Source organism: Colletotrichum scovillei (assembly GCF_011075155.1).
Source record: "Colletotrichum scovillei strain TJNH1 chromosome Unknown Contig00003, whole genome shotgun sequence".
In the NCBI taxonomy this organism is placed as follows: Eukaryota; Fungi; Ascomycota; class Sordariomycetes; order Glomerellales; family Glomerellaceae; genus Colletotrichum; species Colletotrichum scovillei.
Window position 1 is genome coordinate 3,753,688 of NW_023336261.1, and position 27,131 is coordinate 3,780,818.

The window sequence follows — 27,131 nt, forward strand, 5'->3', positions numbered from 1 at the left end:
CGTTCTTGATTGGTTCTGCATCCTCAAAGCATTGTTTCCCGATTGCCTGAGCGCGAAAAAGTGACAGGTAGGATTCTCTCATGGGAATTGACCAAACCTTGATAACGGAAGTTCCGTCCGCTGCTGCGCTGCATAGAATTAAGGTTCATCTAATGGCCTCGTGTTTCTCCATGTGTGGTGTGCACGGCCGGAATTAGTCTAGAATGTCTGACCCTGAAATGAGCAAGTCCGCCCAAAATGCTAATTGCTAAGACTGCCGGGAGTTCTGTAGAATCATACCCATGGAAACTGCGAGTTTATCTTGTTGCACCCACAGGTTTGATCTCCTGCACCAAAGCAAACCATACGGCTACCTAATCAGCCCAAGATAAATCGCAAGGTTTTGAAATCTAGACGTGACACAAGCAATAGTCCTGCTTGTTGATCAAGACGAACTTTCTTCTGTCAACCAGACAATAAGATCAGGATTGGGCTCCACGGTGAATGTCTCATGTACACGCCTTGCAATATTAGAAGCTACCTTCCAATATACGTCCATTGTCTCGAGACGGTGGTTACTACCTACTTATTCCACTGTGATTACTCATGCGGAGACGGATGAGGTCTAATGACTGAACACGGCGATGGTGTTGTACGAGCCCGCGACGAATCTCAAGTAAACACAATATTCAAATCGAAGCTGTTATGTTCACCATTCATAATCAGACCAATTGCAGCCTGGGTAGACCAGCTCAATCTTGGTTGGAAGGCACCGATGCCGTACCACCGAGCACAATATCTTTATATACATCCATTAAAGCCTCGGCACGCAAGCGCGCAATGCCTCTTTTTGTCCACTTTGCGAAGACGACTGTTCAGTTTACTTCCTAGATTATCGGAGGCCTCCAGCCAGCTTTAAGGAGCGTTGGGAAGTCAGCATCGTTAGCATTGAGACTGAGAGATGAGGGGATATATCAATAAAGGAGTAGATAAGATCAGTCATCTCTTGTCCGGCATTGTGAAGACTTAGCGCTCTTGAGGGATGTGTTAATGGGAGAGGAGTCATCGTCATTGCACCATTTATAAGGGAATCCCAATATACAATGCTGTGTGTTGAGACTATAGCAAAGCTCAGCTGTAGTGATACAACGCTCCGGTCTGCTGAAGTGTTGAAATACATTGACCAAGGGTGAGTGAAGTCGGCATCAACTTCAGTCAGTTTCTCTAGTATGGAAGAAGGAAAGCAAAAGGCCATCCAAGTCGCAATCGAAATTGGTCTGAGGATTGGCGAAAGTGTCGCTAACTTAAGTACACTGATACGAAAGTCTGTTACGTGTCTTAGGGGGAAGGGCATAAGTTTCGGCTGACTGGATTTATCAAGTTACTCTTGGATGATGTATTAGTTAGGAGTCGATCAAGTATAAAGTAGACTTCCAATGTCAGATACTGCTGTCGACATCTTTTCAGGACATTGATTCTGACTGCAAGGAACTTGGTTAATCTGAATTTGTCTCGATTCCTCTTCATCAACCCCCCATCACCACCCTTTTCTGGATCAAGCTGGATATTTCAATTCAACCAAGAAAAGCCACTACTCCTCGGTTGTCCTGCTACTATTCCACAAATCCCTGAATACCCCCCCTTCCTGATCCTTCAAAACTCGCGGTGCCCCTTTCTCAACAACACTGCCTTTATCCATGACCACGACCGTATCACAGTCCAGCACCATATCCAGGCGATGAGACACCATGATAATCGTATACCCCTCAAACTCCCTACGAATAATATCCTGCATAACAAGGTCCGTAGCCCGATCAACACTAGAAGAAACCTCATCAAGCAATAGTATACCCCCTTCGGTACCGCCACGGCTCTTCACCCGCCTCCGTAAGACCGCCCGAGCCAGACAGAACAGCTGCTTCTGCCCCTGGCTGAAAGACTCAGCGGCGAGCTCGGCACCTATCCCGCCTCGCTCCCGTATCCCTGCGAGTAATCCTACTTGCTCCAAGACCTCGAGACACTCAGCCTCGGTCGCCGCATCAAACGGGTCGAGGCTGTCTTTCACTGACGAGCCGTCGGGAAGGAAGATTGCGTCCTGTGAGACGGCTATGATGCGGCGCCGCAAAGTATCTCGATCGACTTTGTCGAGTGGCACGGAGTCCACCACAATGCTACCCGCACTCCCCGGTAAGGTCTCGATGAGACGAAGCAGCGAGAGGATGAGCGATGATTTGCCGCTGCCTGTTCTTCCACATATAGCTACCCTCTCGCCGGGTCTGATTGAGAGATGCAGATCTGGGATGGTAAGATCCGCAGGCGGCTTCTCCTCGCCCGCTGGAATGAGCTGATCCCTGGAGGCTCCGTAAGACGCTGAGACTCCTTTGATCTCGATTGCTCCCTTCTCAGGCCAGCTTTCCTTGGGAACGACATCTTCGTTGGGCCCGGTCTCTGGTGTCACTGTGTCGCTAAATGTCTTGAGGCGCGCCACTGCCCCTATACTTGTTTCGAGCATGGTGTATGACTGAACGATCGTAGTCAGAGTATCACCGAAAGACATGAGAGTTACCAGTGATGCACCGGTAAATCCAGAGCTGGCGCGCAATTGTGTCGCCAGCGTTACTACGATGGTCGCGAGTGCAGCCACGAGTAGTTTGAGTGCTAGCTGCAGCCAACGCTGGATGATTGCGAGCTGATATGCTGGCCTCTGGCTGGTGTCGAGAAGGTCGTTGTTGACTCTGACATCTGCAGAGATGAAGCCCAGAGCTCTCAACGTCGCTAAACCCTTGAGAGTATCGATAAAATGGGAGCTGTGAATAACATGGGTCAGTGCAGTCCTAAATGTGTTTGGAACATAGTCATCATCGGACTCACTAGAGAGGACTCTTTGCTTCAAGCTCCAGAACACGTAGCTGCCTCGAAGTTCGAAGGTAAAACATTTGCACAAAGTACAGAATCGCCACAAGAAAGGGGTAACTGATCGCCAACCACGGCGACGAGACGGCAATAACGACAGCCATACCCACAGCAGCAAACAGTAACACGGAGAAGTTGATCAGTGCCATCGGCAGCTCGCTATCAATCAAAGCGAGATCCTGAGCAAACAAGTTCGTCACCGTCCCCGTGTCAGTCGTCGCAAAGAACCTCAACGGCGCGCCGACGAGCGTCCGCAGGGCTCGCTGGTGCAAACTTGATCCGGACTGTGAGATCATGGTCTGCGTATTGATGAAGACGACCACCATTAGGGAACCGAGACACATGATTTGCAAAAGAGCGTAGATGCCCATGTAAAACGCGCCTGAGCGCTTCGGGATCTCGGCGGTGATGTCCTCGGACCAGAACTTCAGCCAGACGGTGGGGAAGTTCATGCAAAAGGCGTAGGCGCAGCACCAGAAGATGAAGACGGCAATGACCCATGTGGCCATGCTTCCAAAGTAGTGTCTGTATACTGCCACATCGCCCAGTTGACGTGCCTTATCTGGTTCTTCCGCCACGTCGGAGACTTCAGTGACGGTTTGTGCCAAGGGAATCTTCTCAGGCTGGCTTAACACCTCAGTCTTTCCTTGAGGAGAGGTCTCGGCCTCTTGGATCTTAAGACTTTGGACGTATTTTCCATTGGTCTGCAAGTCTGCAAAGGATCCCTGTTCGACTACAGTGCAGTCGGCACCGAGTGCGATGATGTGGTCTGCCAGTGGTAAATGACGCACAGAGTGTGTACATAATACGGCCGTGGTGCGCCTCTGGCGAACGATACCTTGGTTGCCAAAGACTCGATTGAAGACGTGCTCTTCGGTGGTCGCGTCGAGGCCGCTCATGATGTCGTCCAGGATAAGTAGGTCACATTCGAGGTATAGGGCGCGAGCGAGAGCGACTCGTTGTCTCTGTCCACCACTCAAGGTGAGCCCGTTGCTGCCGATTTTGGTTCGATCGCCCTTGGGTAGTGTTGAAAAGTCGGCAGATAGCATCGTGGCATCGATTACTTGGCGGTATCGTTCAGGATTCAGTTCCGAGTGCCCAATGATATTGGCCTTGATTGTGGTATTGTAGAGAAACGGGGATTGGTCGCAGTAGCCTACTTTGCGATGGTTGACACTGAAGATCACTTCGCCAGAATAGTGTGGGATCTCGCCGAGAAGGCCTTTCAGAAGTGTCGACTTGCCGGATGCCACCGGTCCCACGATGATGGTCAAGGAATTGGCAGGGACGAATACGTCAACGTCGTCCAGAACGTACTTTCCCTCAGTCCATCCGAACGAAGCTTGCTTCACCGCAATTGAGGAAGCACGTAGTTCAGCGGGCTTCGTATCACTTTCCAACCTCGACGAGCGCGGAGCTTCAGGCGTTTTGCGATAATCTATACGGCTTTCTTTATCCAGGTACGCCTGGATACGACCCAGGCAGGCGAACGCCGAAACCAGTTGCGGAATGGTCTGGAACAGGCTGCCTAGCGGACCAGCCAAGAGCATGAGGTATGCCATGGAAGTGAAGATGCGCGTGACGTTGAGAGTCTGAGAAGTCACGGCGAAAGCCATGACCGGACCAAGCTGAGAGGGTGTGTATGCAATCGTTACGGCCGCAAGGAGCATCAGTCGCCATTTCCCACCTACGCTGAGTTCCTTGAGGCGCAAGCTGTGTATCAGGCTTTCAATTGGCCCCGACATGGCTGAAATCTTGAGTGCCTTCATGCTCGAGATAGCTTTGGCGGTGACACCGACTCGCTGCTGAATAGACTCCATCCACAACGTCTGACGTTTTCCTGTGAATTTGGCGGTCACCGTGGAAGCTGCCGTGCAGACGATGACTACAAGGACAGGTGCAACAAAAGCAGCGCCAATTTGCCGTTGCAGCAGCCAACACGCCAACGCAACCTCGATCGTGTTGGCCCAGTATTCGTGGATCGGCTGGAAGCCGTTCTTGACGCGCTCCACGTCGGCGTTCATGAGCGTCAAAGCTGCGGAATCGTCTGCGGCAGACAAACTGATGACCGTTGTCTTGCGGTAGACGGCTGAGGCCAAGATACCTCTTGCCATGTGGACGAAGCGCTCTTGGAAGTACCAGTAAACGGAACTGGATGTAGCCATGCCAATGTAGGTGAGGAAGGCAGCACCGATGTACCCGTACCCCTTGTTCGGTGACGAGGCATCCACAGGCTCCTGGAGGTAGTTCAACAAGCTCTCAATCATGAGAGGTTGGCAGAATTTGAAGCCCATCTGACAAAGCCGTGGGATGATGGGCAGTATGAATGGTCCTCCAAGCGTCTGTGCAATGCCCCTGAATAGAGCATGCTTGTGGCCCTGCGCTTTGTTCTTCTCTAGAAGAGGCCCGAATTTGGCGTACAAGACCTCGGCCGACATTGGTCCATCGAGCGCATACAAGTCGTCGAGGACAAGGAGCTTGCGGAATCCCTTGAGAAAGAGGTCATTGACCCAAAAGTAGGTCGAAAGACTAATGATGCCGCTCGTCGCCTCTGGACTTTGCTTCTTTTCGGAGGCTATTGCTTGCCTTTTCGTCCAAGATTCAATGACGAGTGCGACGACTTTCAGAATGACACTTGCGATCGACAAGCGAGCTTGATGGAAATCGTTGGCAGAGTCTGCCGACAGCCATTCAGTTCTCGTGCGAGCAATATCAAACAAGGCAGCGATCAGGAGGTATACACCGAGCAGCATCGACGGCCGTGGTGAGCGGGCATGCTCCAAGAATGAGAGAAGGATCATGACTAAGGATGCAATGAAATTCATCGTATCGGATGCGAGCCCCAGCCGGGACGACCAGTACGTGCCACGACTTGTCAGAATGAGATGGCCAAGTTGCAGGCCACTGTAGGACACAAGAGCAGACTGATAAAGTATTAGGCATGGTGTAGTTATAGGTAGTGTCTTTGCTTACGATTTTAAGGCATAGCAGAATAGTCTCGTCAATTATCTTTTGTTTTTGAAGCAATTGGAACAGTCGCGGCAGAGAACACAGGATCAACACGGCTGCCGGAACAAATGCCAAGGCGGCTTGCTCGAATCCGACAGTGAAGTCAAAGTCATCGCGGCATCCGTGGACGACTGGACCCAGGGACCAGTCATTGGCACATGAGGAACTCATCGAGAGGCTGAAAATACTGGCGTTGGGTAAAGATTGCCGAAAGCGCAACGGCGCACAGTTGAGACGCGTCGCATAAATCGAAAGGAACCGACTGGATTTTGAAGAAATGTACCTCAGTATTAAGAGAAAGTCCCTTTATCAACAAGTGCCCCTTGTGCGGCGTAGTATCACCCCGAGCAAGTAAGCATCATCTGTTTGGCTGAATTTCCGGCTCTATCGCTCGACATTTCGGTTCTCCACACGGAACTGTGCCACTTGGGCCAAAATGAACGCAAAAAAGTCCACCTTCTTAAAACATCAAAACACGCACAAGAACATTGCTTCACTCCTCGCCTTAGCAAGGGCAAGGGAAAATACAGAAATTGCAAGGAATAGGGCAGGGGATGATGAAGCAGAAGCGTCCGGGACAAGGTCCGCGACCATCATCACCGCCGCGAAGGCCCATCTCCATCTGCTCTGTTTGGGGCTGTGGGCGCTGAGGATCTTTTGCGCGCGGAGGCTGATTAGTGAGAGGTTCAAACGTTTACGGCTATTCGACGGAAGAGGACTCTGTGCTCACCCATGGGTTGGTAAGGGGCCGGCTGTTGGGCGTCGCTCAATGTGGAAGGAGAATCTGCACGCCCAGATGGGGCAACTTGGCTAGATTGGTCCATTGTGTTGTTGGAAGTGTTGTTGGAAGTTGGTGGAGTTTTCGTTAACAATTGCGCAAGATGAGTACACTTTTTTGGTTGCGAAAGAGAGAGATGTGAACGTCTCCCGAAGATGAGAAATATGGTCTGGAGACGAAGATGTTGCCAGGATGAGAAAGGTAAATGGCCATGACGCAGCCGCCTCAGAAAGAGATGGGATGACAGCAATCCAATGGGTGGCTGTGCAGGCGTCACGTGCAGAGCAGATCAGGTGATCCTCATCAAACTACGAATGCTGTCAAAAGCTCTAATCACGCGCTTGCCTTTTAGAAATTCGGTCAAAAGCGAGCTATATGGACTTGGAAATGTGAGGTGATAGACAATATCCGTGATGGTAGAGTTCTCTTCCGTTTGGTGGCTGCGCATTGCTTCTGGAGTAAATTCCACATCGGACGAATGAGGCGGCAGAAGCCTCGGAGATCCGACCCGCCGGTCGGACCCCAGTTCCGGAGCCGAGACCCATTCTCTTGCTCCGTGCCCGGTCCGGTCATCTGCTTGCAACCGCATTGTCTGCGCTCAGCCAGTGTATTGCTCCTCATCCTACCTTACCTTAACAAAATTGCTTTGGCAATGAAAAAGACGCAAATTTGAGCTTTTTTTTCTTTGGTTACGGTCATAAGATACAACTCGATGGGTTTGCTTCAACTCGTTGCGAAGAATGTCGCCTGCCTTGTAGTATTCCCGGCACAGTAGGGTGATGAGTGAAGATAGGCCACCCCAACTCTACGCCGACATAGATCGCACATGTAAACGCCGGGTAGGAGATGATACACCAAGATGAAGTGGAGGCGGGATCGACATATATACTGTCCGTAGGTGCTCATTCGCGCATACAGGTACTCATCCCCGGACCCGTTTCATTCCGATCCCGTCGGACAGTTTCAAAAATAAGCCTCTGGTTGCATTGGCTCTCGGGGCGATCGCTGACTCGCCATGCAACTGTACAGAAATACCTACAACTGCGGAGCGACCGACACAACAACCAGGCAAGGATACAACCCCCTTTGTACTATTTTGACAACTCCCAAGAGTTGCTGAACCGTTCAATTCATTCGCATGTGGGGGCCACCCGCGCGAACAACTCACCATCGTCAAACCACTAGCCATCGTGGGGGGTTTGGCGACTTTATTTTAGTAGGGCGCTCTCGCCCTTCTAAATAAAGGCGATGTATGAGACGCGGACAGCATCCCGCACCACGGTCGAGAGAGAGCCAAGAGAAGGACAAGAAATAATTGAAACGTTCATCGCCAAGACCAGCGCGAGACGGCAGCCACAAGCTTTTCTTGCCCTCCTACTCTTTTACCGCTTCATAGCAGATCCCAATCGCCTGCTAACTAAGCCTACCTCACTGTGATTGTCGCTGACATCCTTTCTACCACCCTTGGAACCGATAATACTCCAAACCTGCCAAGGTGCAGCCAAGGTTTTCGGGCCACCAGCCGATTGCACCGCCAGACGTCTGTGGCCGAGCCTCCATTAGCAGACCTCCAAAATAGACATGATACTCCTGGCTATTGTCAAAACTGTAAAGAACAGGACGTGAAAAGAGGAGACGAAGGCAAACGGACTCGTTGTGAATGAAGTATATAATCGAGACAGATGAACGCACAGTCTCGGTCTCATTTCTCACTAGCTCATCATCACACAACAGTCTTCAGCTTCAACTTCATCCGATTCAAACGCTCCGAACTCATCTAATCTCCCCCGCAACTGCCAAACGCCAGACTACCAACCCCCCATTCAAATCAGCAACCATGCGTGGCATCTTCTTCACCATCTTCGCCTTCGTGGCCGCCGTCGCCGCGCAGGCACCATACACTGGACCTTGCTCTGATACCGCCTGTGGCGTGGAGAGCGAGAACTGCGATGTTCAAGGCCGCCAGTGCTTCCCATTTCCCAACATTGCTCCAGCACTCCGTGAGGGCTGCGTCTGCGGTTCTGGTTAAACAGACATGCACAAGAATTGGAATTTCATAGGCGTGAGTACGGGCCACTTCCCCGTGATGTGTCAACCATCATCTCATACTCAATATAGGTTTTGGGATCAGACTCGGCAAAGATCAAAGCGGCAAGGCGCGCATAAAAGGGCCACCGGAACCTCGATTGCAAAGGTTCCGTAGAACACGGCATAGGAACATGGCACATAAGCGACTACTTTGGCGCCAAGGACATCGAGGACACCAGCATTGTTACTTCCATAGCTAGATTTTGGCTCTTGATTACAGCGAATTCATTGCATTTGAAATTCCATGTGTCCACTGCATATGAAGAAATACTGTTCTCCGCTTGGGTTCGTGACTTGATCTAGCTCTACAAATAGTATCCTTGCAACTCCGATCCTAAATCTCCCGAGAAAAGAGCTTACACCCATCATCAACCTCATAACGTAGGACTTCCTTAGGCAATGGACTACTGCGGACAGAGTTGACAGACAAGATTTGCGCGATTCGTTCGCGGACTCATTTCGTTAGCTGTTTGAGTCAGTATATGCCCGAGAGAAGAGCTTGGCGTTGCTTGACGGACATTGTACCGAGCGAAACCGCCCAGCCTGGGGCCGCGCGAAACCATACTCTTAGGAAGCTTGTGTCGCGGGTTTCTCAGAAGGATAAACCTGGCTGAAATCTTCACTTCAAATGCGGAGAAGATCGTTGGAGAATTCAGGAGACGACGACACAGCCAAGTTAACTTTGCCATTTCCATGGCTCATACCGTGGTATTTAATTCCGCCATCGTCCGAGGATAAGTTATCCTTCACAGTCTTTATCGGAGATGCCGACTTACTCGGTCGTAATACACTATTCTACGCATCCGACTGATAGCAATACCCCTCAATTCCGAGCGTTTGGATACGGCTGGCTCCATAATCAAGATGGTTAGACTGGACGAAATGGACATGCACGTTGGAAAGACAAGGCCCTAAAATCTTGTTCGTCATGTGCCTATCTCTTCAAAGACGGGACTTTTTAAGTTTCAACGTCTGACCGAGATTCCGTGACCTTGCTCGAGTCTGCCTCAGCGGTATCCCACTCTCTTCGGACTACATCCTTCACACATGGTCCCCCAGCCTTAAAGCCGAACTTGAAATCAGAGGATTCCGTCATGTAGCCGATTGCATTCATGGCCAAGTTGTCAACCTCCTCCACCGGTACTCTCTCAAAGGACCCTGACAGGCTATAGAATACCATAAAGTTGTCATTAAGAGACACTTGTTTGCCAGGCACTTTCGTGTACCTTGGCTTAGCACAGGTAGGGGCTGGTCAGTACGTAATCTGCCATTCAAGTCCAGCCATCTCTCAGGGATGAAAGCTCCCAAGTCTCCAAATTCATCATCTAACACCTTCTTATCCCGCCCAATAGCCCAAGAGTTCGCAAAAAGTGTCGCTCCCTTGACGATGCGCTTTCCACAGATCTCATCCTTCATCTCGGTTCTCCGTGGGATACTTCCCGGCGAAACCGGTCGTCAGCGCACGACCTTCGATACCACGGCATCAATGTAAGCCAACTTCATCCGGTCCGCAAAGCGCGGCTGCCGCTTCCTGCCAACGAAGTTATCTGGGATGGCTTGCGATCGCACCGCGGAATCCACGTTCGTGTGCGTTGCGACGAGAAGCCAGAGCATCTGCCGCAGGCCAGTCTCCATACCGCCTTGGACGCTCGTTGCGAGGGTGAAGGCCAAATCTATTTCCGACAACGGGGCCTGTCTCGGCGTACTTGGCGGTAACTGCTCGTGCTTGCACTCGCACACTATACAAGAGAATTCCCATCTAGAAACAAGCACATACGACCACACCCATCGGAGAATTCGGGATCCCGTCCGCTCTCCCATAGACAAGCCGATGAGGGCCAGATCAGTAGTTGAGTCGGTGACGATCAGCGAATACCTGGTGTTGTATGTTTTTTTGACGTTCCTTTTGTTTAGTGGTGGGTCACGATGTTGCTTGGATAGCAATAGTAATTACCTGGTAAAGCTGACTGGTTGACTGGCTGAAACTTTTACGCTGCAACAGATCCAAGACTCGGAGTTAGCATTCGATAATAAAATCTCGAATGGGCACCATGCTTGTGCTTGAGTGATTCGTGACGTTCGCTGCTACGCTCCGGTAATCATGTCCATGCTTACAGAGCTCGGCCTGTGACCGTAGTACGCACTCCGTTTCTCGCGGAGCTCATTTCCTGCTTTGGCGGTATTGAGAATAACCATGGTAAGGATCTCAAAGAGTCTTGTCGTCGTGACTGGCCCATTGCGTCAACCCATTCATCCTAGTTCAGGAGCGGTCTCTCTTAAGGTGAGCAATGTAGGTCGCCAATGATAGGGAGCTTGAGGGGCTTTGAGGTCGCCTCATTGATTTCGGCTTTTCTCGACATCAGAAAGAAGACCGTCACCAGTTCGACTGCCCCCAGCTTTGATGATTGAGTTGCTAGCCATATCATTGTCCAGACGAATCACGGGTGAGTGTTGGGCCTGGGCATGTAGAGATAGCAACAGGACGAAACACGGATGGTGCAGACAACTGGGTTATTAATAGTGATCGCACCATTCCCTACACAGAATATACGATTGAGCGGGGCCGTCAAGAAATCCGTTCCGGGGCATCTTCGGCCATCGGATCAAGGAACAATGACCTTTAGAATCTGACCCGTCGTGGCCAGTCACTTCCTTACGGCATGGTAACGCACGAACATTGGATTTGTATCCGTACCTTACTCACCAGACGACAGCCGTCTGGAAAGATTCACACTAGCCGGGCCCGCTGCGTCACAGATTGTATGACTGGCTAGTTGATTCGGATGAACTGCCAGGATCTACCATAAGCTCCGCTCCGGAAGCAACACCAGGCGGGGCCGGACCGTTAGACCTAGCGGCCCGTTTTGACCGGCTGGTAGCGGAAGCGGGGCCCCTAAGAGTTAGTATGATAACCTTATAGGGCAAGATAGCGCTGACAGAGACTACGACATCACGGGCAAGGTGAGAGGCTTGAAGCCAAATGGCGTATATGCATTTCTAGACAGAGTCTTGACAACCCCATTGTCCGACTAGGTCAGCCATGGGGCTCAACGTCTAATACTCCATCAAAACCCGTCTTAAGCAAGAATACTCAGGCCTCCGCCTCCGGTTTCTGCGCATAGACAACGAAGCTGTTTTCATTGTTGTTAGCCAAACGCTTCGTGGTCCTTCAAACTCAAGGGAAGTATGGAGGAAATGGCAGACTCACTACTCCATGTAGGGATGGAAGGTTCTAGACTTCAGCTCGCGACGGACGTCTGCGAGAAGTACTATAACCTCCTCCTTGGTCCATCCAAGTACACCGGTGAACAGTCTCAAAGTGAACGCTTCAAGCCCGTCCAAGATCTGCATCAGGTTGATCATGCCCAGTTCCTTGTAGTAGGGGTCTTTCGGCCAGTCCCCAACAGGAATCTTGAACTTCTGGTGGGTGATATTGACGTAGTCGCCAGTCTCCCTGACCCAGTCCTCCAACTTAGGTCCCGGGTTGGCTTCGCGGTTGATGCGTTTGCACGCATCAAAGAACAACTCCGACCACTTGCTAGTCTGGTGCTGTTCGGTGTAACTACCGTCATCTGAAGTGTATCGCAGGTTGAAGTCCTGGAACTCAACCCAGCCGCCGGGGTTCACGTTCCTAAGTTGAAAACGTTAGTGAGACGGGTGACAGGTGAGCTCCTTGGCCTTAAATACTCACTCATATATCCTCTCCATCAACTTCGGCCAGTCTGCAAGTGACGCAGCCATATCTCTGCAAAATATGAAGTCATACTTCTTAGAGTTGACCCAAGGACTTTCAACATCGTCGATCTCGAACTTCACATTCGGCGGAACCCTACGTGGCCCTTGTTAACACTAACAATATTGCACAGATTTATCAGGGTAATACTTACCAAGTTGGCTGAATAGCGCTGAGATCATTTCCCACCACCTATTACGTTGCGTTAGTTTCAACTAACTTCCAAAAGACAACTCGTGTCGAGGTCTTATTATTCGATGCTTACTTCGGCGTTTGGAAACTCCTCACCCATGAGCATTGCCCCTAGAAGCTGTTAATTACTGTAAGTTTAAACAACTCATGTGCAACTTACAGATTCCAGTTCCAGTACCGATGTCAAGGATCCTGTGGATCTTGTCTTCCTCAATCGGGGCCATAAAAAGCTTCTCTCCGGTGGCCTTGACCATCATCATATGCAAGAAGTCCAGGCGGTCGGCCTCAGTCTTTAGATTGAAAGTATTAGCTAATGAAATCCTCGTCGACTAAGATCTTGATACCGTCATACCTCATCATTAGGACCCCAGTACGCTACTTCTAATTAGTCAACTATCCAGTATAGGTCACACGCCAATGATACTCACATCCAGATCTGAAAGCGTGGTAACGACGACCGTGCTCTGTGGGGTAATCAACCACGCTTGAAGTTATTGATGCCGTATACGACGACCTGATTCCCTGCTTAGCCTCAACTTGAAGAATTTCGGGCACAGCTACTTACCACCGGTCATCAATAGTAGACGCGCCGTCAGATCCCTGGTGATTCGATTAGGGCGAATTCAGTGCAAGCCTGGCGTTTAGAAAACATACAATGCCCTCATCGTCAACCTCAATTTGGCCTGTTGCATCCTCGTGTTCACTTCGTGGTGAGCCAGGTCCTGTAGGAGAAGCAGTCTTGGACCTCAAAGGCGACGCAGTCTTTGACCTGGCGGGAGAGCCATTTTTCGCACGACCAGGGGAGCCGGATGCCGGTGGGCTGTTCGGAGTTCCAGTCATATCGAACAGCGGCCAGGGTTTCTTGGGTTCTGTTCCAAAATTTGAAAACTTGCGCCAAGAGGTTCAACCTTTGAATAAATAGAGAAGTTCAGGGAACATTGATTTAGGAGAGGGAGTGGTCAATGGGAAATATGCGTCAGACAGCCAGTATGGAGAATTTGTACTCAATTGGCTGCTCCTCTTTACGGGCTCCCACAGCTTGTGAACCCCGTTGTTGGTGCAGGGCACTCAGATGTGCATACAGAATGCATACAAACGTTCCATTTCGTCAAGTCAACGTAGCAAACTTCTCTCTTTCCGGGGTGAGAGACTAATCAGCAGCTTTCTAGCAATATGGTGGCGGGGCATGTCAGGTTGTCGCATCTCATATTCGCGAAATCGAGTCCAATGAGACGTATTCGCTCCAGTCTCCCTGGTCGTGGTGTGGATATTACAAGGGAAAGCGAACAAGCCACATCATGCACGAATCAGCTGAGAGAACATTTCTTTCGTCCCCTCGTTGCTAAGAACCCCAAATGGAAGGTGAAGAGACAACAATCCCGAGCCTCCGGGCGGGAGCAGACATAATATGTATGCTTTAAATTCTGGCGGACTACTCGGATGGACACTTTATCTAGAATGAGACTCTTCTCGATAACACCACCATGCCTTCTTCCTATTCACTGCGGCTAATCTAAGCTTCCTCTTCTGGTTTCTGAGCATAAACAACGTGACTGGGAGGTTCGACTGTCAGCTAAATTGAGGACGAGCAACGAGAGGAGAAAACTTACAACTCCATGCGGGCATGGAAGACGCCTGTCTTCAACTCATTTCGGCAAGCCGCTAGCATTACCATGACCTCCTCCTTCGTCCAGCCAAGTACTCCAGTAAGTAATCTCAAATTGAAGGCCTCCAATCCATCCAAAATCTGGATGAGGTTACAGAGACCGAGATCCTTATAATGGGGATCCTTGGGCCAAGTACCAATTGGCAGTTTGTACGTCTCATGGGTAATGTTGGTGAAGCCGGCCTCCATGACCCAGTCCTTGAATAAGGGGCCCGGGCAGGGCTCACGGCCAATTTGTCTGCAGGTGCTGATGAACGTCTTGTTCATCTTCAGACTTTCGTGCTCATCGGTGATGGAGCCATCATCAGAGCGGTATAGGAGATCCCAGTCTTGGAATTCGACCCAGCCTCCGGCGTTGGTATTGCTATAAAGACTGGTTAGCAGTGTCATTTAATAACGCGATGTTTAAGCGCTAACTCGTAAATATTCTTGACCAACTTGGGCCAGTCAGCGATAGCACCGGCCATAGACCGGCAGAAAATGTAGTCAAATTTGGTTGTATGCAACCAAGGGCTTTCGACATCGTCGACCTCGAATTTGACGTTTGATGGTACCCTACTTCCCATTAGATTTCATCGAATGAGAGAGGATCAGTGTTAAGCTCGTACCAAGTTGGTTGATTTGCGCTCAGGTCGTTTCCGATAATCTTCCCAACCACTCAGTCAGCTCTTTGCCTGCAGTTAAACTACAACTCATTTCCGGGGACAAATACGCACCTCAGCGTTGGGGAACAAGTCTCCCATCTCCATAGCCCCTGTGTACTTTGTCAGTTGATCGGAGCTGTAGGAATGGAAAGAACTTGATCTACTCACAGATTCCAGTTCCAGTGCCAATGTCCAAGATGCGATGAGTTTTTGTCTGCTCAATTGGAGCTAAGTACAACTTGCCAATGGCTTTGAAGATCAAGGTCGAGAGGAAGTCAAGACGATCCATCTCATTCTATTCAAATGCGATTGTTAATAGGTGTTTCGTTATTCTGGACGAACACGACAGTACCTCGTCGTTTGGAGCATAGTAAGCTGTTTCTTGTTAGCTCATGAGAGCGAGACGCATTGACGACAGTATACTGACCTCCTCCTCGGAAAGCGTGATAACGCCGGCCATGCTCTACAGGATAGTCGATCACACTAGAGCCTAAGGAAGCTGTATAGGATGATCTGGATCGGGTTGTGAGTTTCATGCCTGATAACATTGGGTAAGGTGGAATCTACATCTGATCATCAATCGTTGAAGCTCCATCGCTGACCTGAGCCCTATGTTAGCAAGGCTGGTATTCATCCAAGTATGAGAAAGTAGACTACACACACTGAGTCCTTCGTCAACCTCAATATCATCTGCAACTTCGCCTGCAACTTGGCCCGCGGGTGAGTTCTGCGCTACTGGTGAAGCAGTTTTTGACCGCAATGGGCTCCGGTTTTTTGGTGACGCGGTCTTTGACTTGGCGGGAGATGCAGCCATTGCCGCCGGGGGCGAGGCGGGCACCGGCGACTGAGCATTTGGTGATCCGGTCATCATGAAACTTGATGGAGCCTTCGTCCCGAGAGTCCGGTTCAAGTCACGCAATTCTATCGAACTCGGGGCTAATGAAGAATGATTGGAACGACGAACATCAGTCGAAAGACTCAGTGAAAGGTAGATCAAGCCAGACAATCAGCCAGCTTTGTACTCGCTGTTGGTTTCCCTGCATCCTGTAGGCTCTCGGCTATTTGGCACCTCGATGCTGGTGCGCCAAATGTGTTCAGCCATGCAGAATACGCAAACAAACGTGCCATTCATCAGCTTTGCCTGCATATCTCCAGGATGTATAGCAAATGAGAGCGTTGCCAACGGTTCCAGCAGCGGGGTGTTGGCCGTTGGTTGCATTCAGGCTTTGTTCAGTCGAGACCAATTAAGACGGTTGGTTCCGGCCTCCCCGGTCTTGCTGTGGATACTAAGTCCGTCTAATCCGGAGCGATGCATTAAAAAACACGCGTACCCCTCTCTACAGTAGGAGTTATCGTTACTGGATTGAACCGTAGAGCTGATAGAGGGCTGCGCCAACCGAGGCAGGCCGAGCAGACCCGGGCTCTGCCTCACAATGATGTTTTCGGTCTGTGTGGCATCTCGAAGTTGGTCTCATGAAGACAAGTCTGTAGCCTAAGCCATGATTCAGAACTAAGATATAGTCGGACTTAAAAACAGAGCTGTTGGATTCAATGCTATACATCGCTATCATTGGCCAAGTTCCCTTCTCGGCCATACATAGCCGGAGCTTATCATTGAAGACGGCATAATCATGTACCTCACATAGGCAGAAGTTTTCTACGTACAGTATTTCTTACTCTGGCTTCTGTCCGTAGACTACATGACTATTGGTCTTGTTAGTCACATTTCGTCGTACCTTATGCCGCCTAGGGAAGTACTCACAATTCGCCAAAGGCGTGAAAGACTTGCGATCTCAGCTCTTGACGAACTTCGGACAACAGTGTCGATACGTATTCCTCTGTTTTGCCAAGAACTCCACAAAATAGCCTCAAAGTGAACGCCTCGAGCCCGTCTAGAAGCTGTATCAAGTTGCCCAGGCCGATTTCTTGGTGGTACTCGTCTTTAGCCCACGGCCCGAGAGGCACCGTGATTGTCTTATGCCCGATGTTGATGAATCCTGCATCCTGCACCCAGCCCTCCAGCCTAGATCCAGGACATGGCTCAATGCCACATAGCCTGGCTGCTCTGAGGAAAGCTTGATCCCACTCGTGTGTCTTATGATGGGGCTGCAGACTTCCGTTAAGTGACGAAAATTCAAAATCATAGTCCTGAAACTCAACCCATCCCCCTGGCCGAAGATTTCTGTACGAAAAGAAGGTCATCAGACATCCAATATTGTGCCGCTTCAATCCAGTGTCACATACTCATATGCTCTACTCACAAACGTTGGCCAGTCGGAGAGAGATCCAGCCATGTAGCGGCTGAAGATAAAGTCGAAATGTTCTTCATAAACCCAATCGCTTTCAACATCATCAATCTCAAACCTGACATTGGATGGGACTCTTTTAATGATTAGCTACTTATCATAGATTAGAAAGGAAGTGGAAAGTTGCATGTCCTACAGTCTTGGTTGAACGGGACTCAAGTCGTTACCGATGATCTGCTAACTCTCAGTTTCCGGCCATATCATCAGATCCTAGTAGTATTTACCAGTGCGTTGGGGAAAGTGTCGCCCATCTCGATGGCCCCTGAGAGTCGTAAGCTCAAAACTCTGGCACGCGTCGAATGTAGACTCACAGATACCTGTACCAGTGCCGATATCAAGTACTCGTTGCATCTTCCCCATGTCGATTGGGGCCAGAAAGAGGTTGTACTTGAGGAACTTCAGAACTAGCTCGTGGTTGTAATCCAAACGGCCTAGTTCATCCTTGCAGCAACACGAACGACTTGTCAGAACAAGTAGCTCTCTTCCCGTAATGTGATTTCTTACCTCGTCATTGGGAGCAAAGTAGGCCGTGTCAAGGTCAGCCTGGTCCCGCAGCAAAAGACTCGATTCACTTACCTCCCGCTCTAAACGCGTGGTATCGCCGCCCATGTTCTGTAGGGTAGTCTACGACACTAGAAGTCACCGACTTGGTGTACGAAGACCTGCATCATTAGCTCTGATCGCGTGTGGCAACTCAAGTTCTCCATACATCCGGTCATCAAGGGTCGAATCATTGTCCTTGTAAACATAAGCCTCTTGTGTTACGTCTATAATAGGGCGGGCTATAGACAACTCACACTGTCGCCGACCTCGAGTTCAACACCTTCATCACTAGTGTCTGAGGCAATGCTCATAGACGAGGCAGCATCGGATCTATCCGAGGAACCTCCTCCGGGGGCGCTCATCTAGACTGCGGTCCCGATGTATTTAGCAGCTGTTCCGAGCGACTGAATCAAGGTCAAATGAATTGGTCTACACAGTAGCAAAACCTCCGACATAGTGGAGAGAAACACTCGCGAAGTGGCCGCGACCCAGCTGCCATGGTTTTGTATTCAACGATAGAGTCTGTCTCCTCCATATCGCAATCCAGGCAACCGCGACTGAGTCTGTTGGTGATTGAATCATACAGCATGCAGACGGCCCAAGCTAGAATACCTAACGTCCTACACCGGTCGTAATCCTGCAGACTCCCGAAAGTCGGGAGCTAATCGGTGACCTGCGATTTGGCGCTTCGCTTCCAACGGCTGGGCGCTGTTGTCCTTGGCTGCGGTGAGACCAATCATGTCTCTGTGCGTTGATCGCCCCTGTCTCTAATCTGTACTGTGTTGGGCGCATGACACGGTCCAACTTGCTTCGTGGACTGTTGGAAGAGGGAAAAGAAACGACATGCATACTTCGGGCCCGACAGGAGGGGAAACGAGCAGGTGGGAAAGGTCTCGATATCTTCCATCCGTGCGGACCATAGAAGGCCGCAACAGTCATACCACTAGAAGGCGTAAGCATTGCGATTCATTGAGGGGGAAATCGGTCACATACCTGTCTTTTCCCCTTACGTCTCATAGCCGAGAGGGCCAACATCTAGTGAATTTCCCAAGAGCCAAGGTACCTTCGGCGAACCCTCCGTCTCCGAAGGCGTTGAGACAAGGAACGGCCTCAAACCCCACTCCTTCTCAGCCGCCTCAAGAACCGAGGGGACTGCAGCTCGAGCAATTGTATGCCGAAAAGTGCTGCATACATCGGAGCGAGGTCGTGTGGTCCGCAAGGCCTAGCGTCTCCACTGGCCCTACGCTCATCCAAGAACCCATTCATTACTGTCTCGATAGCCTCTTCCACGTTCAGCCCGCTTATTCTGACCCTGGACAGACGTTCATCATTTCCGTCGCCTTCATGGTTGTCTTGGGTGGCTGCGGATGTGCTGATCTGAAGTTCCACGTCTACAGTGGCTTCCCTGACTTGTTTGGCTTGTTCTTGATCGAAGTAAGGGCCGCTGATGTAGTTGACCTCGGTCGTTGAGTCGATTCGTCGCTGCGCGTCGGGTTCTTCTGATTCTTTGAGGAAATCATGGATGAGAACTCGGATCTTGTACCCGAGAATTGGGTCGGCGTTTATAAATGAGGTCGTCAGCTTGGGAGACGTCTCGAATGGCGCTTGCGCCGTGGCCAGCTTCTTTTTGTTTGCTTTCGGCATCTTGAGATTTGATCTTCATAAATTTTGTCATATAGCGCAGATAGTAGAGTCAACTTCCGGTACTTACGGACTACTTTATATATGGTCAAGAGGCGACAACAAGGTAGTTGTGGCAACGGAGATGTTGCGGGACTCTTGTGTTTATTCAAGCACCCCGACTTCACTTTTAGGTCTCGTCTAAAGTCTATTTGAGACTTCGAACTGCATCTTTGCTAAAATATAGCAGGATTTGCCGTACGCAGGAGAGGCCAGTCAATTATATGAATTAATGCTACCCATTTGATGTGCTTCCTCATGGCACCTGGATCTAATCTGGACCAAAGTTCAAAACACTACTTTGATCAATCACGGGAGCACTAATGACCACAGCTCTACAACGAGGGAGGCCTCATGTCGAAAGCTTGCGCGGCCCAAGCCCAAGCAACCTTGCCCTCCTCATACCCGTACAAAGCATGCTCATAGACAGTAACCTTCCCATCCGGACCGTTCTTTTGCAGGTTCTTGTTCTGCGGCACGCCTGAGATGGACAGCCTGACGGCGATCTGCTGCTTCTTCACATCAATCACAAACTCGTCAACCTCATACTTGAGTCCGGCGATGACGGGCAGCAGGATCTTGCCTAGGAACCCCACGGCCCCGACCGCCGGCACCAGGTTCCCGTGCATCGAGATCGTCTCCGCCCACAGCGCCGGCAGCACGGTGGGCATGGTGCCGTCGTTGTAGCTGTAGATGTACTTGCGGTACAGCGCCTCGATCTCGGTGGCCGAGATGGGGTTCTGGGAGGCCTTGGCGGCGTACTCGGGCACGAACGGCGGCGCGGGTACGGGACCTGCTCCTCGGCTCTGTTGGTTCGCGACCTGGTAGAGGCGGGCAATCTTGCCGTTTTCGAAGAAGACGAGGATGAGGTCCCAGACCTTGGATGGGGTTCCCTCGGGGGCATCGCTTGTTGTTGTGACGAGGCGGGCGCCGAGGGATTGGGCGGCTTCGTTGACGGTTAACTGGTCTGCGCTGAAGAGGCTGCCCTTCTCGGCCGTTGTGGTGAGGCGGTTGATGAACTGGTCTCTGCTTTCAGTGTTTTCGTTGTAGGTTGCTCTCACTACCGGCTGGAGGTGGTTGTGAACTTCATCCCACTTCTTGTTGTTGACTGCGTCCAGGAAGGACTGGAAGATGGAAACAATGTCTTGAAATGCCATTTTGTAGTCGATTGGAGGGTTGTCTGTCTTGAGCCTTCGATCTTCTTCTTTCTCGAGAGATGAGTGTGAAGGTCTGGTATGATCTGGATATCCGAATCGCAGTTGAGACAATGCTCGCCATTGTTATATATCCGTAGACGCATCAGCTTCTCATACCTCTGGGCTCGTCATCGTCGCCAAGGGTAGCCAAGAGACTTCGGTCTCGCAAAGCTGACACTGAACGGGCGTTGTAGACGTGTAAGTCGGACCGTCAGCAAGGACCGACGGGCCGCTTTTGTTTGGTCGCCATCTTAATTGGGCCAAAAATTGCTCATACGCCGGGCACAGAGCCTCATCGTAGTGTTTCCGTATTAGGACAATAGGAGTAGTCTGTAACGGCGGGGATGGGGACGGGTCTCGGTAGATGCTATCCATTTCAGTAATCCCTTACCGAATTTACGGGGAGGTGTTCTTCTCAAAGGCGACCCATTGCCAGTCGTTCACGATTCAAATCTATTATACTTTCCCGAGCTTCTAAAGTTTGCCTCATTATGCTCACTAGTAATTTCCTTTCTGTAACGTAGTCTGTCCTCTACTAATGATGTAAGGCACTAGGTTTACCTCTGCTTGTAGTGAACCTTTACTCGCGTCCGAACCACAGCTTGACTTGAGCTGACAACGTCATCTGACAATCTTAACACTCACCTCTTTCCCATGTCACCGGGTCTGTCCAACAGCCCCTGAGGATTACAAGTTGAAAGATGTCGGCCGACCGCCTCTATGATTTTGCCGGCAGGTGGGTCGCCTGAGAGCTCTACCCGTTGCTGGTGGATGCTTCCCGCCCCCCCTTACGTCCGCCTCCACGTCCGCCTCCGGCCAGCAGCCCCGACGTATTTGCGGTAACTTCTGCCCTGGTCATTTCAAGTCGCTCCGTTGCTTGCAGTCCTTCTGACACTCTGGAAGAACGCAAAGACGAAGATTGCCTGTTTTTGAGCTCCTGGGTGTTACTTTAGATGGCTGCCTGAATTGTGCGTTATGCATCTCGAAGGACCACCCAACGATGATGCTTATCGATTCTCTAGCCGACCAATTGGCAGAATTGCTGGCTGATAGCAGCAAATAAAGCCCTAGATCATATTTGATGAACTGTAACAGGGAAGAAGAAAGCAATATTGTTACATGAACGGCTACAAGGGCTGTTGCCTTACGAAATTTTTGCCATGCTCTGTGTAGACGTCTGCTCCGGAACAACGTGGTTGACGTTGCCCGGGTCACCAACAGTTTGGACCGACTTTTTGAACGGAATTTTTGTAAAAATTGGTTGTATGTTGTGATATCTCTGTGACCCGACCAATGAGAAACACAAACCCATTTCTCATCCTGGCACGTTCTTCTCGTCGTGCGGCAATTCATCAATGCTGTTGCCTGATTCCAGGCACTGCTTCCCTTAGTGCCATCGCGTGGTTTCAGTTCCTTGCACAGCGTGTTGTGTTCAGTGAGTAAAGCGAAGATTGAGGTTTTCTCGGTGCCTGTTCATGTTGATGGTTGATACAAGACGCGATCGCCTGGAACCAAGAAATAGTGCATTCACGTTTTCTGCATAAAACCCCGCGTTGCCTCTGCGGTAAGACCCGACCGAAGTTTGTCTGCTTTCTCATCAACAACTGATCCATATCCATCGACTGAAAATACTTCGGAAGTCAACATACATACCGGAACTCGCACCTCCAAACAACAACCATGGCCGCTACTGGCGAGTCTGCCCCCTATACGGGTCCCTCTCCCCGCGAGATGATGGAAAGCCATACTCTGGCGCAGGAGATCATCAACCGCAACAATGACGCCTGCCCCATCCTCGACTCTGATGAGCTGTCTCTCCTCTCCGATTTCGTCAAAGATCCATCGCAGGCACGCTCTCTCCTCGAGGCTCGCGGACTGGCCGACGAACCCACCAAGACTGGTAGTCTTGTGGCCCACGTCATTTCACTACACGGAACCGACAAGGCCGCCCTCACTGACGAGGAAATCAAGCTTCTCAATAGATGGTTTGAGAATGGCCAGAAGCTTTGGTGAGATGAAGAGACATCCTGAGTGGGAATGACATGTTCGCATTCTCATGTAGCGAAAGGGCTTCATTGCGACATGGCAGCGGGCGGGAGAAGCTAGCTTGGCTGTACAGTGATCGACCAAGCCCTTCATATAATCAACAAATACTCTCACAAATGGCGATAGCACCGGGGCTCAAGGTCGAAGCCTAAACGTGTTTTTGATATCAGTGATAGTGGCAGCTTTTTAATAGGAATATGAACTATGTGGTGCCAACCTGTAAATCCTTTCCTCCATATCAAAACGCATGAACTTATTCTTCAGCGTAGACAATATCTCGTTCAAGTGGTACCTAGAATTGGCGATAGAATTTGGTTAGATTTGTATAAATTGCGACCCTCTAACTAGGATTATTCACGGAGAAGAACTTGTTCCTACGTTCTTGCTCCTTCTAACTACTTCCGGTAAGATGACAACGCAGCAAGGGCTGCTGCTTCCACCTTCACTAACACACATGTAGCATGGCAGTGCGGAAGTGCTTTCCATGATGGAAGCGGTCCTTTATTGCCGTAAGTTGGACGTATCTCCTCCTTCCCTCTCTCGTTCATTGCTTGTAAACAGAAAGTACCAAGTACCTAGGTGTTCCAGTGCCACGGGCTATGAAGAGAGAGGAGAAGACCGAGGAAGAGACATCCCGATAAAGCAAGTACGGACACTCCATCACTGTCATAATCTACCAATGCTTTCGAGATATTCCTCTCCAACACCCAACCTCCATCTACATAATCAACACCCATGTCGATGGTCAAACCGTCAAGCCGACATGGTTAATTTGCGACGTATATATTCTTTGACCTCTGATGTTATATTATCTGGTTTATGCTCCCTCTAAAGGCCAGTATCTAACATCGGCGCTTAGATACCAAGGAAGTCGGAGGTTGGCGAGGCATTTGTGAGGAAACTGAAGCAAAGGTAGACTGTAATGCCTACTCGATCAAAGCCGGGCGCTAATTATTATTTCAGGGAACCCATCGAATCAATCAATCGTGGCCATATCCGCTATCTCATTGCAACCCTTCCGCGCATCGACAATAGTCAATCGATACAGTCAGCTTGGTGTTGCTGTCAGATCGTTGATCACTGAGCAGCAGTGCCCGGCTTGGGAATTTGTAGGTTGACGAAGAAGCTGCTGAAACTCACTCAGCGTCGATGATCATGGCGAACAGAGATATCAGTGCCGAATACACTCACGTCTTTGACAAGCGCCGAAGACGCCTCAATTTTACATGCGGGCGAACCCAGGGTGGTCCTAGACCTGTCGATCCTCGTAAAGGAACGACGTCCGATTTGTCGGAATGCGACATAGGATTCATCTAGATCCCACAAGCATGGTCAAGTCGATGTCAAGCGGCTTGCCTCGAATAGCAACCGCGCGAGCGCACTCGTCCGCCCCTCAGTGGTGTTCAACGTCTGACTGTGCCGGGCTCAAGCTTCAGAGTTCGCATTGGCCTTTAGGCTCTTACTATCGCGTGCAGGCTACAAGATCAACTTCGCCTACGATGTAGATGCTACGAGCAGCTCCCGAGACGACTCTCTCGACACAAATCTCGCCGTGCAGAACGGCTGGTCCAAGTACCCTTCAAACCGTCATTCCGCTCCAGGGCATGGCTGCCAAAGCGACATATCTCAGATGGACCCCAAACTCGGCATCGCGGATCCCCTCCAACGGTATCCAATGCCTCTCTCCACACTCGTCCTTGACCAAACCACGCCAGATCGTGTCTCGTTGCCGCGACCCAATGAGACGTCGCAAGGCACCTGGGCGGAATTGAGTCTCGGTCGCATCCGCAGGTCGCCCTCCTTCTTGGTTGATGGCGGAAATGGCAGATATGCCAGACAAGGGCATGCTCTCCCCCGGAACCCCTCCGGAGCCCATTCCGTCCATGACCCCGGTTTCGTACGCCGGCCAATGTGGGAGCGAGACGGCTGTCCGTACGAATACCTACAGACTCTTCGCGAGTCCCCCACAGAATGTTTCGTTTCAAAGTGAGATGGGAGTTGGAGCACTGCGGATCTGCTCAGCCACCGACAGCACACCACCGTGGCCACCACGTTTGACTGCTCATCGGGAGGGAAAGTTTTGTCGGGAGAGCACGTATCTTTGCACGGACAGCAAGCAAGATGGCCTGCCCGCCATAACACCCCACCATCCTCTTTGGGCGACTCAGCCGCAACTCAGGCTCGCATCCCTGCGAGCTGTAAGTAGCAAGCCACACCCTCCCTGCCTGTCTATGGCTGTAGTTGATCTTCTGGGTTGATCCTATCGAGTCAGTTCAGCATCACCTTGGCTTTCCTTCCCGTCCCCCCTCTCTTCCCTCCGTCTCCGAATGCCGACCAAGAGTTGCGACATGGAACGTTGCTACTGCGAAGAAACTAGACTTGGCCCGCCAAACTCAGCTTTCGAGCCATTGCACTTCCGGGCCAGTGTAAGTTCTCGTTGTCGGCATAGACATTCCGCACAAGAGGAAAAGCAAAATGGCGAAACAGCGAAGGACAAGAGCAGTTTTGCTTCGTATCAAGCGCGGAGCAAAATGTCCCTTCTTTATGCGTTGGAGCTATCAACCCCATGCAACGCTTCATGCGTCGCGGGCCTAGAGTCGCCAAGCTGCAACAGTCTTTTGTCGACAATTAGTTGACAAGCAAAGTCAAATGCCCAACTCCCACGATCTCTCAAGTGGGAGACTTTCAGCCTGAAATCTGCCACCCCCTAAACAACCTACCGACTGCGACGCTTTGTATTCAATATGCAACCTCTTTCACTTTTCTCACTCAGCGCAGTAGCCCAACGGGGACGCGTAACTCTTCCTTCCGTGAAGCCTCAAACAACTCAGCAGCGGCGGATGGCACCATCCCTAGCGCCCGTCAGCACCACCTGCATCCCAAAACATGATAGATGCCAACACGAATCTTATATATCAAATAACCAGAGAGAATCCCGTTTCCAAACGCCCACCTTATTTCAGCTGAGTAGCCGAGCTCGAGACACCGCGAAAATAGGTTTCTCCCCCCTTTACCCCTTTTCCTTCTATCGCGTGCTCGCTTTCAACGCCGTCTCAATAGCGAAACTCTTGCGTGTCGTAACCAGAGAGCCGAATGCCATGGTTGAAACCGTGCCAAAGTTCCCTTGCTTCTATTTCCCCGTTCCCCGGGACCGGTTGAACCCATCTGGCCGCCCGTTACACCTGTCTCGCCTGTCGACATCCGACAGAACAACAATTCCCCCGACGTTCAGACGTTCCCCGTCCGTGCGAGCGTCTGCCTGCCAGCAAAGGGCCGACTTTGGAGCTGGACCGTGTTCCGAGAAGCATGGTGGTGGTGTGGTCCATGTAGGGGGTGGACATGTGTAAGCTGGGCGTGCGACAACTGACCGACAGCGGCCAGACCAGGATGGTTGATCAGTTTGTGTGCCCACCGGCAAACGCTCAGACGCAGTGATCAGTGATACCCGCTGATCGTCCCTAGAAACCCCCGTCTTCTAGAACTTCCCGCTCAGTGCCGCCCAGTCTTTGGACAGGCTCACTTTTTTGTAAGATTCTTGCTCTCGCCCTTGTCTAGAAAGAGTTGGCTGATCTAGACAGGTGTGGGAGGTCCAGAAGTCGATTTCTATCGCGCGCCAAATCATGACGATTACATTGCCTCGATAGGGTTGGTTCTCATCTTTGCCTTGCCGCAGCTTCTGCCCCGAGACCGAAGAGGACGGACAGCATTCTGAGCAGGTAACCTGTACCAAACGTCTCTAGGGGTAGCTTTTCTGTTGCTGATTGCTGAAGACGCTTTCAGCTGAGGGGCCAGTCGCTCTTCGCGAGCAACGATCTCGGAGACCACGAGAAACAGCTTTCCCCTTAACGTGACGAACTCTCAGAGGTGTAAGTGCCCTTGCCGAGTCATGCGTTGGATGCACAGCGCTGACTTTAAGAAGAAGGAAAAGGAAAAACCTCGAGGACCATCACCAACCCGTCCGAACCTGGTCCTGGACCCTCCAGAACCTTTTGTATTTTTTTTTGATGTTGGCTTTGGTTTTAGAGGCTGGCCAAACTGGCACTTGATCTGCCCGACTTTATGCGCCTTGGGTTTACCTAGGTATCCATCCCCTTCCCGTCGACTCCCTCCCGCAGCCGAGCTGTGCTTGTCAGATTTCGCGGGTCTAGATAGTACTATGTAGTGCTTCCCCAAGACCGGGATGGATGGTCTTGTCGAAACTTGATACCCGAAATAGAGAAACATGCAGAAACGTAGAAACGCGGGGGCTTGGTTTTCAAAGGGGATAAGCACAGTGGCACACCACCACCACTTGACAACACCCTTTTCCCCTCCCCTCCACTATCCTCCCCCCTTACTGAGGTGAAGCTGAAAAACGA

The 27,131-nt window shown here is 50.8% G+C and overlaps 6 protein-coding genes across 6 annotated transcripts; 1 reads left to right on the forward strand and 5 right to left on the reverse strand.

Moving 5' to 3' along the window:
- Nucleotides 1–1,570: 1,570 nt before the first annotated feature.
- HER10_EVM0001590 (uncharacterized protein) lies at nucleotides 1,571–7,068 on the reverse strand (the record flags this gene model as incomplete). Its single annotated transcript, XM_035471334.1, has 3 exons — nucleotides 5,866–7,068; nucleotides 2,851–5,816; nucleotides 1,571–2,786 (listed from the first exon to the last, which is right to left on the reverse strand). Exons 1-3 carry the CDS (start codon nucleotides 6,070–6,072, stop codon nucleotides 1,571–1,573), a joined length of 4,389 nt encoding a protein of 1,462 aa, XP_035335664.1. The 5' UTR covers nucleotides 6,073–7,068.
- Nucleotides 7,069–9,725: 2,657 nt separating this feature from the next.
- Nucleotides 9,726–11,193, reverse strand: HER10_EVM0008509 (cytochrome P450; the record flags this gene model as incomplete). The annotated part of the gene is made up of 6 exons (XM_035478027.1): nucleotides 9,726–9,933; nucleotides 9,969–10,183; nucleotides 10,232–10,670; nucleotides 10,760–10,857; nucleotides 10,900–10,982; nucleotides 11,055–11,193. 6 exons carry the CDS (start codon nucleotides 11,191–11,193, stop codon nucleotides 9,726–9,728), a joined length of 1,182 nt encoding a protein of 393 aa, XP_035336307.1.
- Nucleotides 11,194–11,858: 665 nt separating this feature from the next.
- Nucleotides 11,859–16,069, reverse strand: HER10_EVM0000041 (methyltransferase domain-containing protein; the record flags this gene model as incomplete). Its single annotated transcript, XM_035469838.1, has 15 exons — nucleotides 15,664–16,069; nucleotides 15,570–15,604; nucleotides 15,430–15,515; nucleotides 15,355–15,377; nucleotides 15,171–15,297; nucleotides 15,075–15,112; nucleotides 14,967–15,004; nucleotides 14,776–14,913; nucleotides 14,365–14,722; nucleotides 12,853–12,982; nucleotides 12,766–12,803; nucleotides 12,655–12,692; nucleotides 12,459–12,596; nucleotides 11,976–12,398; nucleotides 11,859–11,898 (listed from the first exon to the last, which is right to left on the reverse strand). Exons 1-15 carry the CDS (start codon nucleotides 15,871–15,873, stop codon nucleotides 11,859–11,861), a joined length of 1,860 nt encoding a protein of 619 aa, XP_035335539.1. The 5' UTR covers nucleotides 15,874–16,069.
- Nucleotides 16,070–18,961: 2,892 nt separating this feature from the next.
- On the reverse strand, nucleotides 18,962–19,495 carry HER10_EVM0001146 (methyltransferase domain-containing protein; the record flags this gene model as incomplete). Its single annotated transcript, XM_035470902.1, has 1 exon — nucleotides 18,962–19,495. The coding sequence occupies one exon, from the start codon at nucleotides 19,493–19,495 to the stop codon at nucleotides 18,962–18,964; it is 534 nt and encodes a 177-aa protein (XP_035335627.1).
- Nucleotides 19,496–19,866: 371 nt separating this feature from the next.
- On the reverse strand, nucleotides 19,867–20,842 carry HER10_EVM0000083 (SnoaL-like polyketide cyclase; the record flags this gene model as incomplete). Its single annotated transcript, XM_035469878.1, has 1 exon — nucleotides 19,867–20,842. The coding sequence occupies exon 1, from the start codon at nucleotides 20,686–20,688 to the stop codon at nucleotides 19,867–19,869; it is 822 nt and encodes a 273-aa protein (XP_035335542.1). The 5' UTR covers nucleotides 20,689–20,842.
- Nucleotides 20,843–22,142: 1,300 nt separating this feature from the next.
- HER10_EVM0007144 (uncharacterized protein) lies at nucleotides 22,143–23,088 on the forward strand. Its single transcript, XM_035476710.1, has one exon. It carries the CDS (start codon nucleotides 22,408–22,410, stop codon nucleotides 22,738–22,740), a length of 333 nt encoding a protein of 110 aa, XP_035336192.1. The 5' UTR covers nucleotides 22,143–22,407; the 3' UTR covers nucleotides 22,741–23,088.
- Nucleotides 23,089–27,131: the final 4,043 nt, after the last annotated feature.

What these genes read in the sequence shown, in the direction of transcription:
- HER10_EVM0007144 (XM_035476710.1), top strand. Translation starts at nt 22,408, where the DNA reads ATGGCCGCTACTGGCGAGTCTGCCCCCTATACGGGTCCCTCTCCCCGC.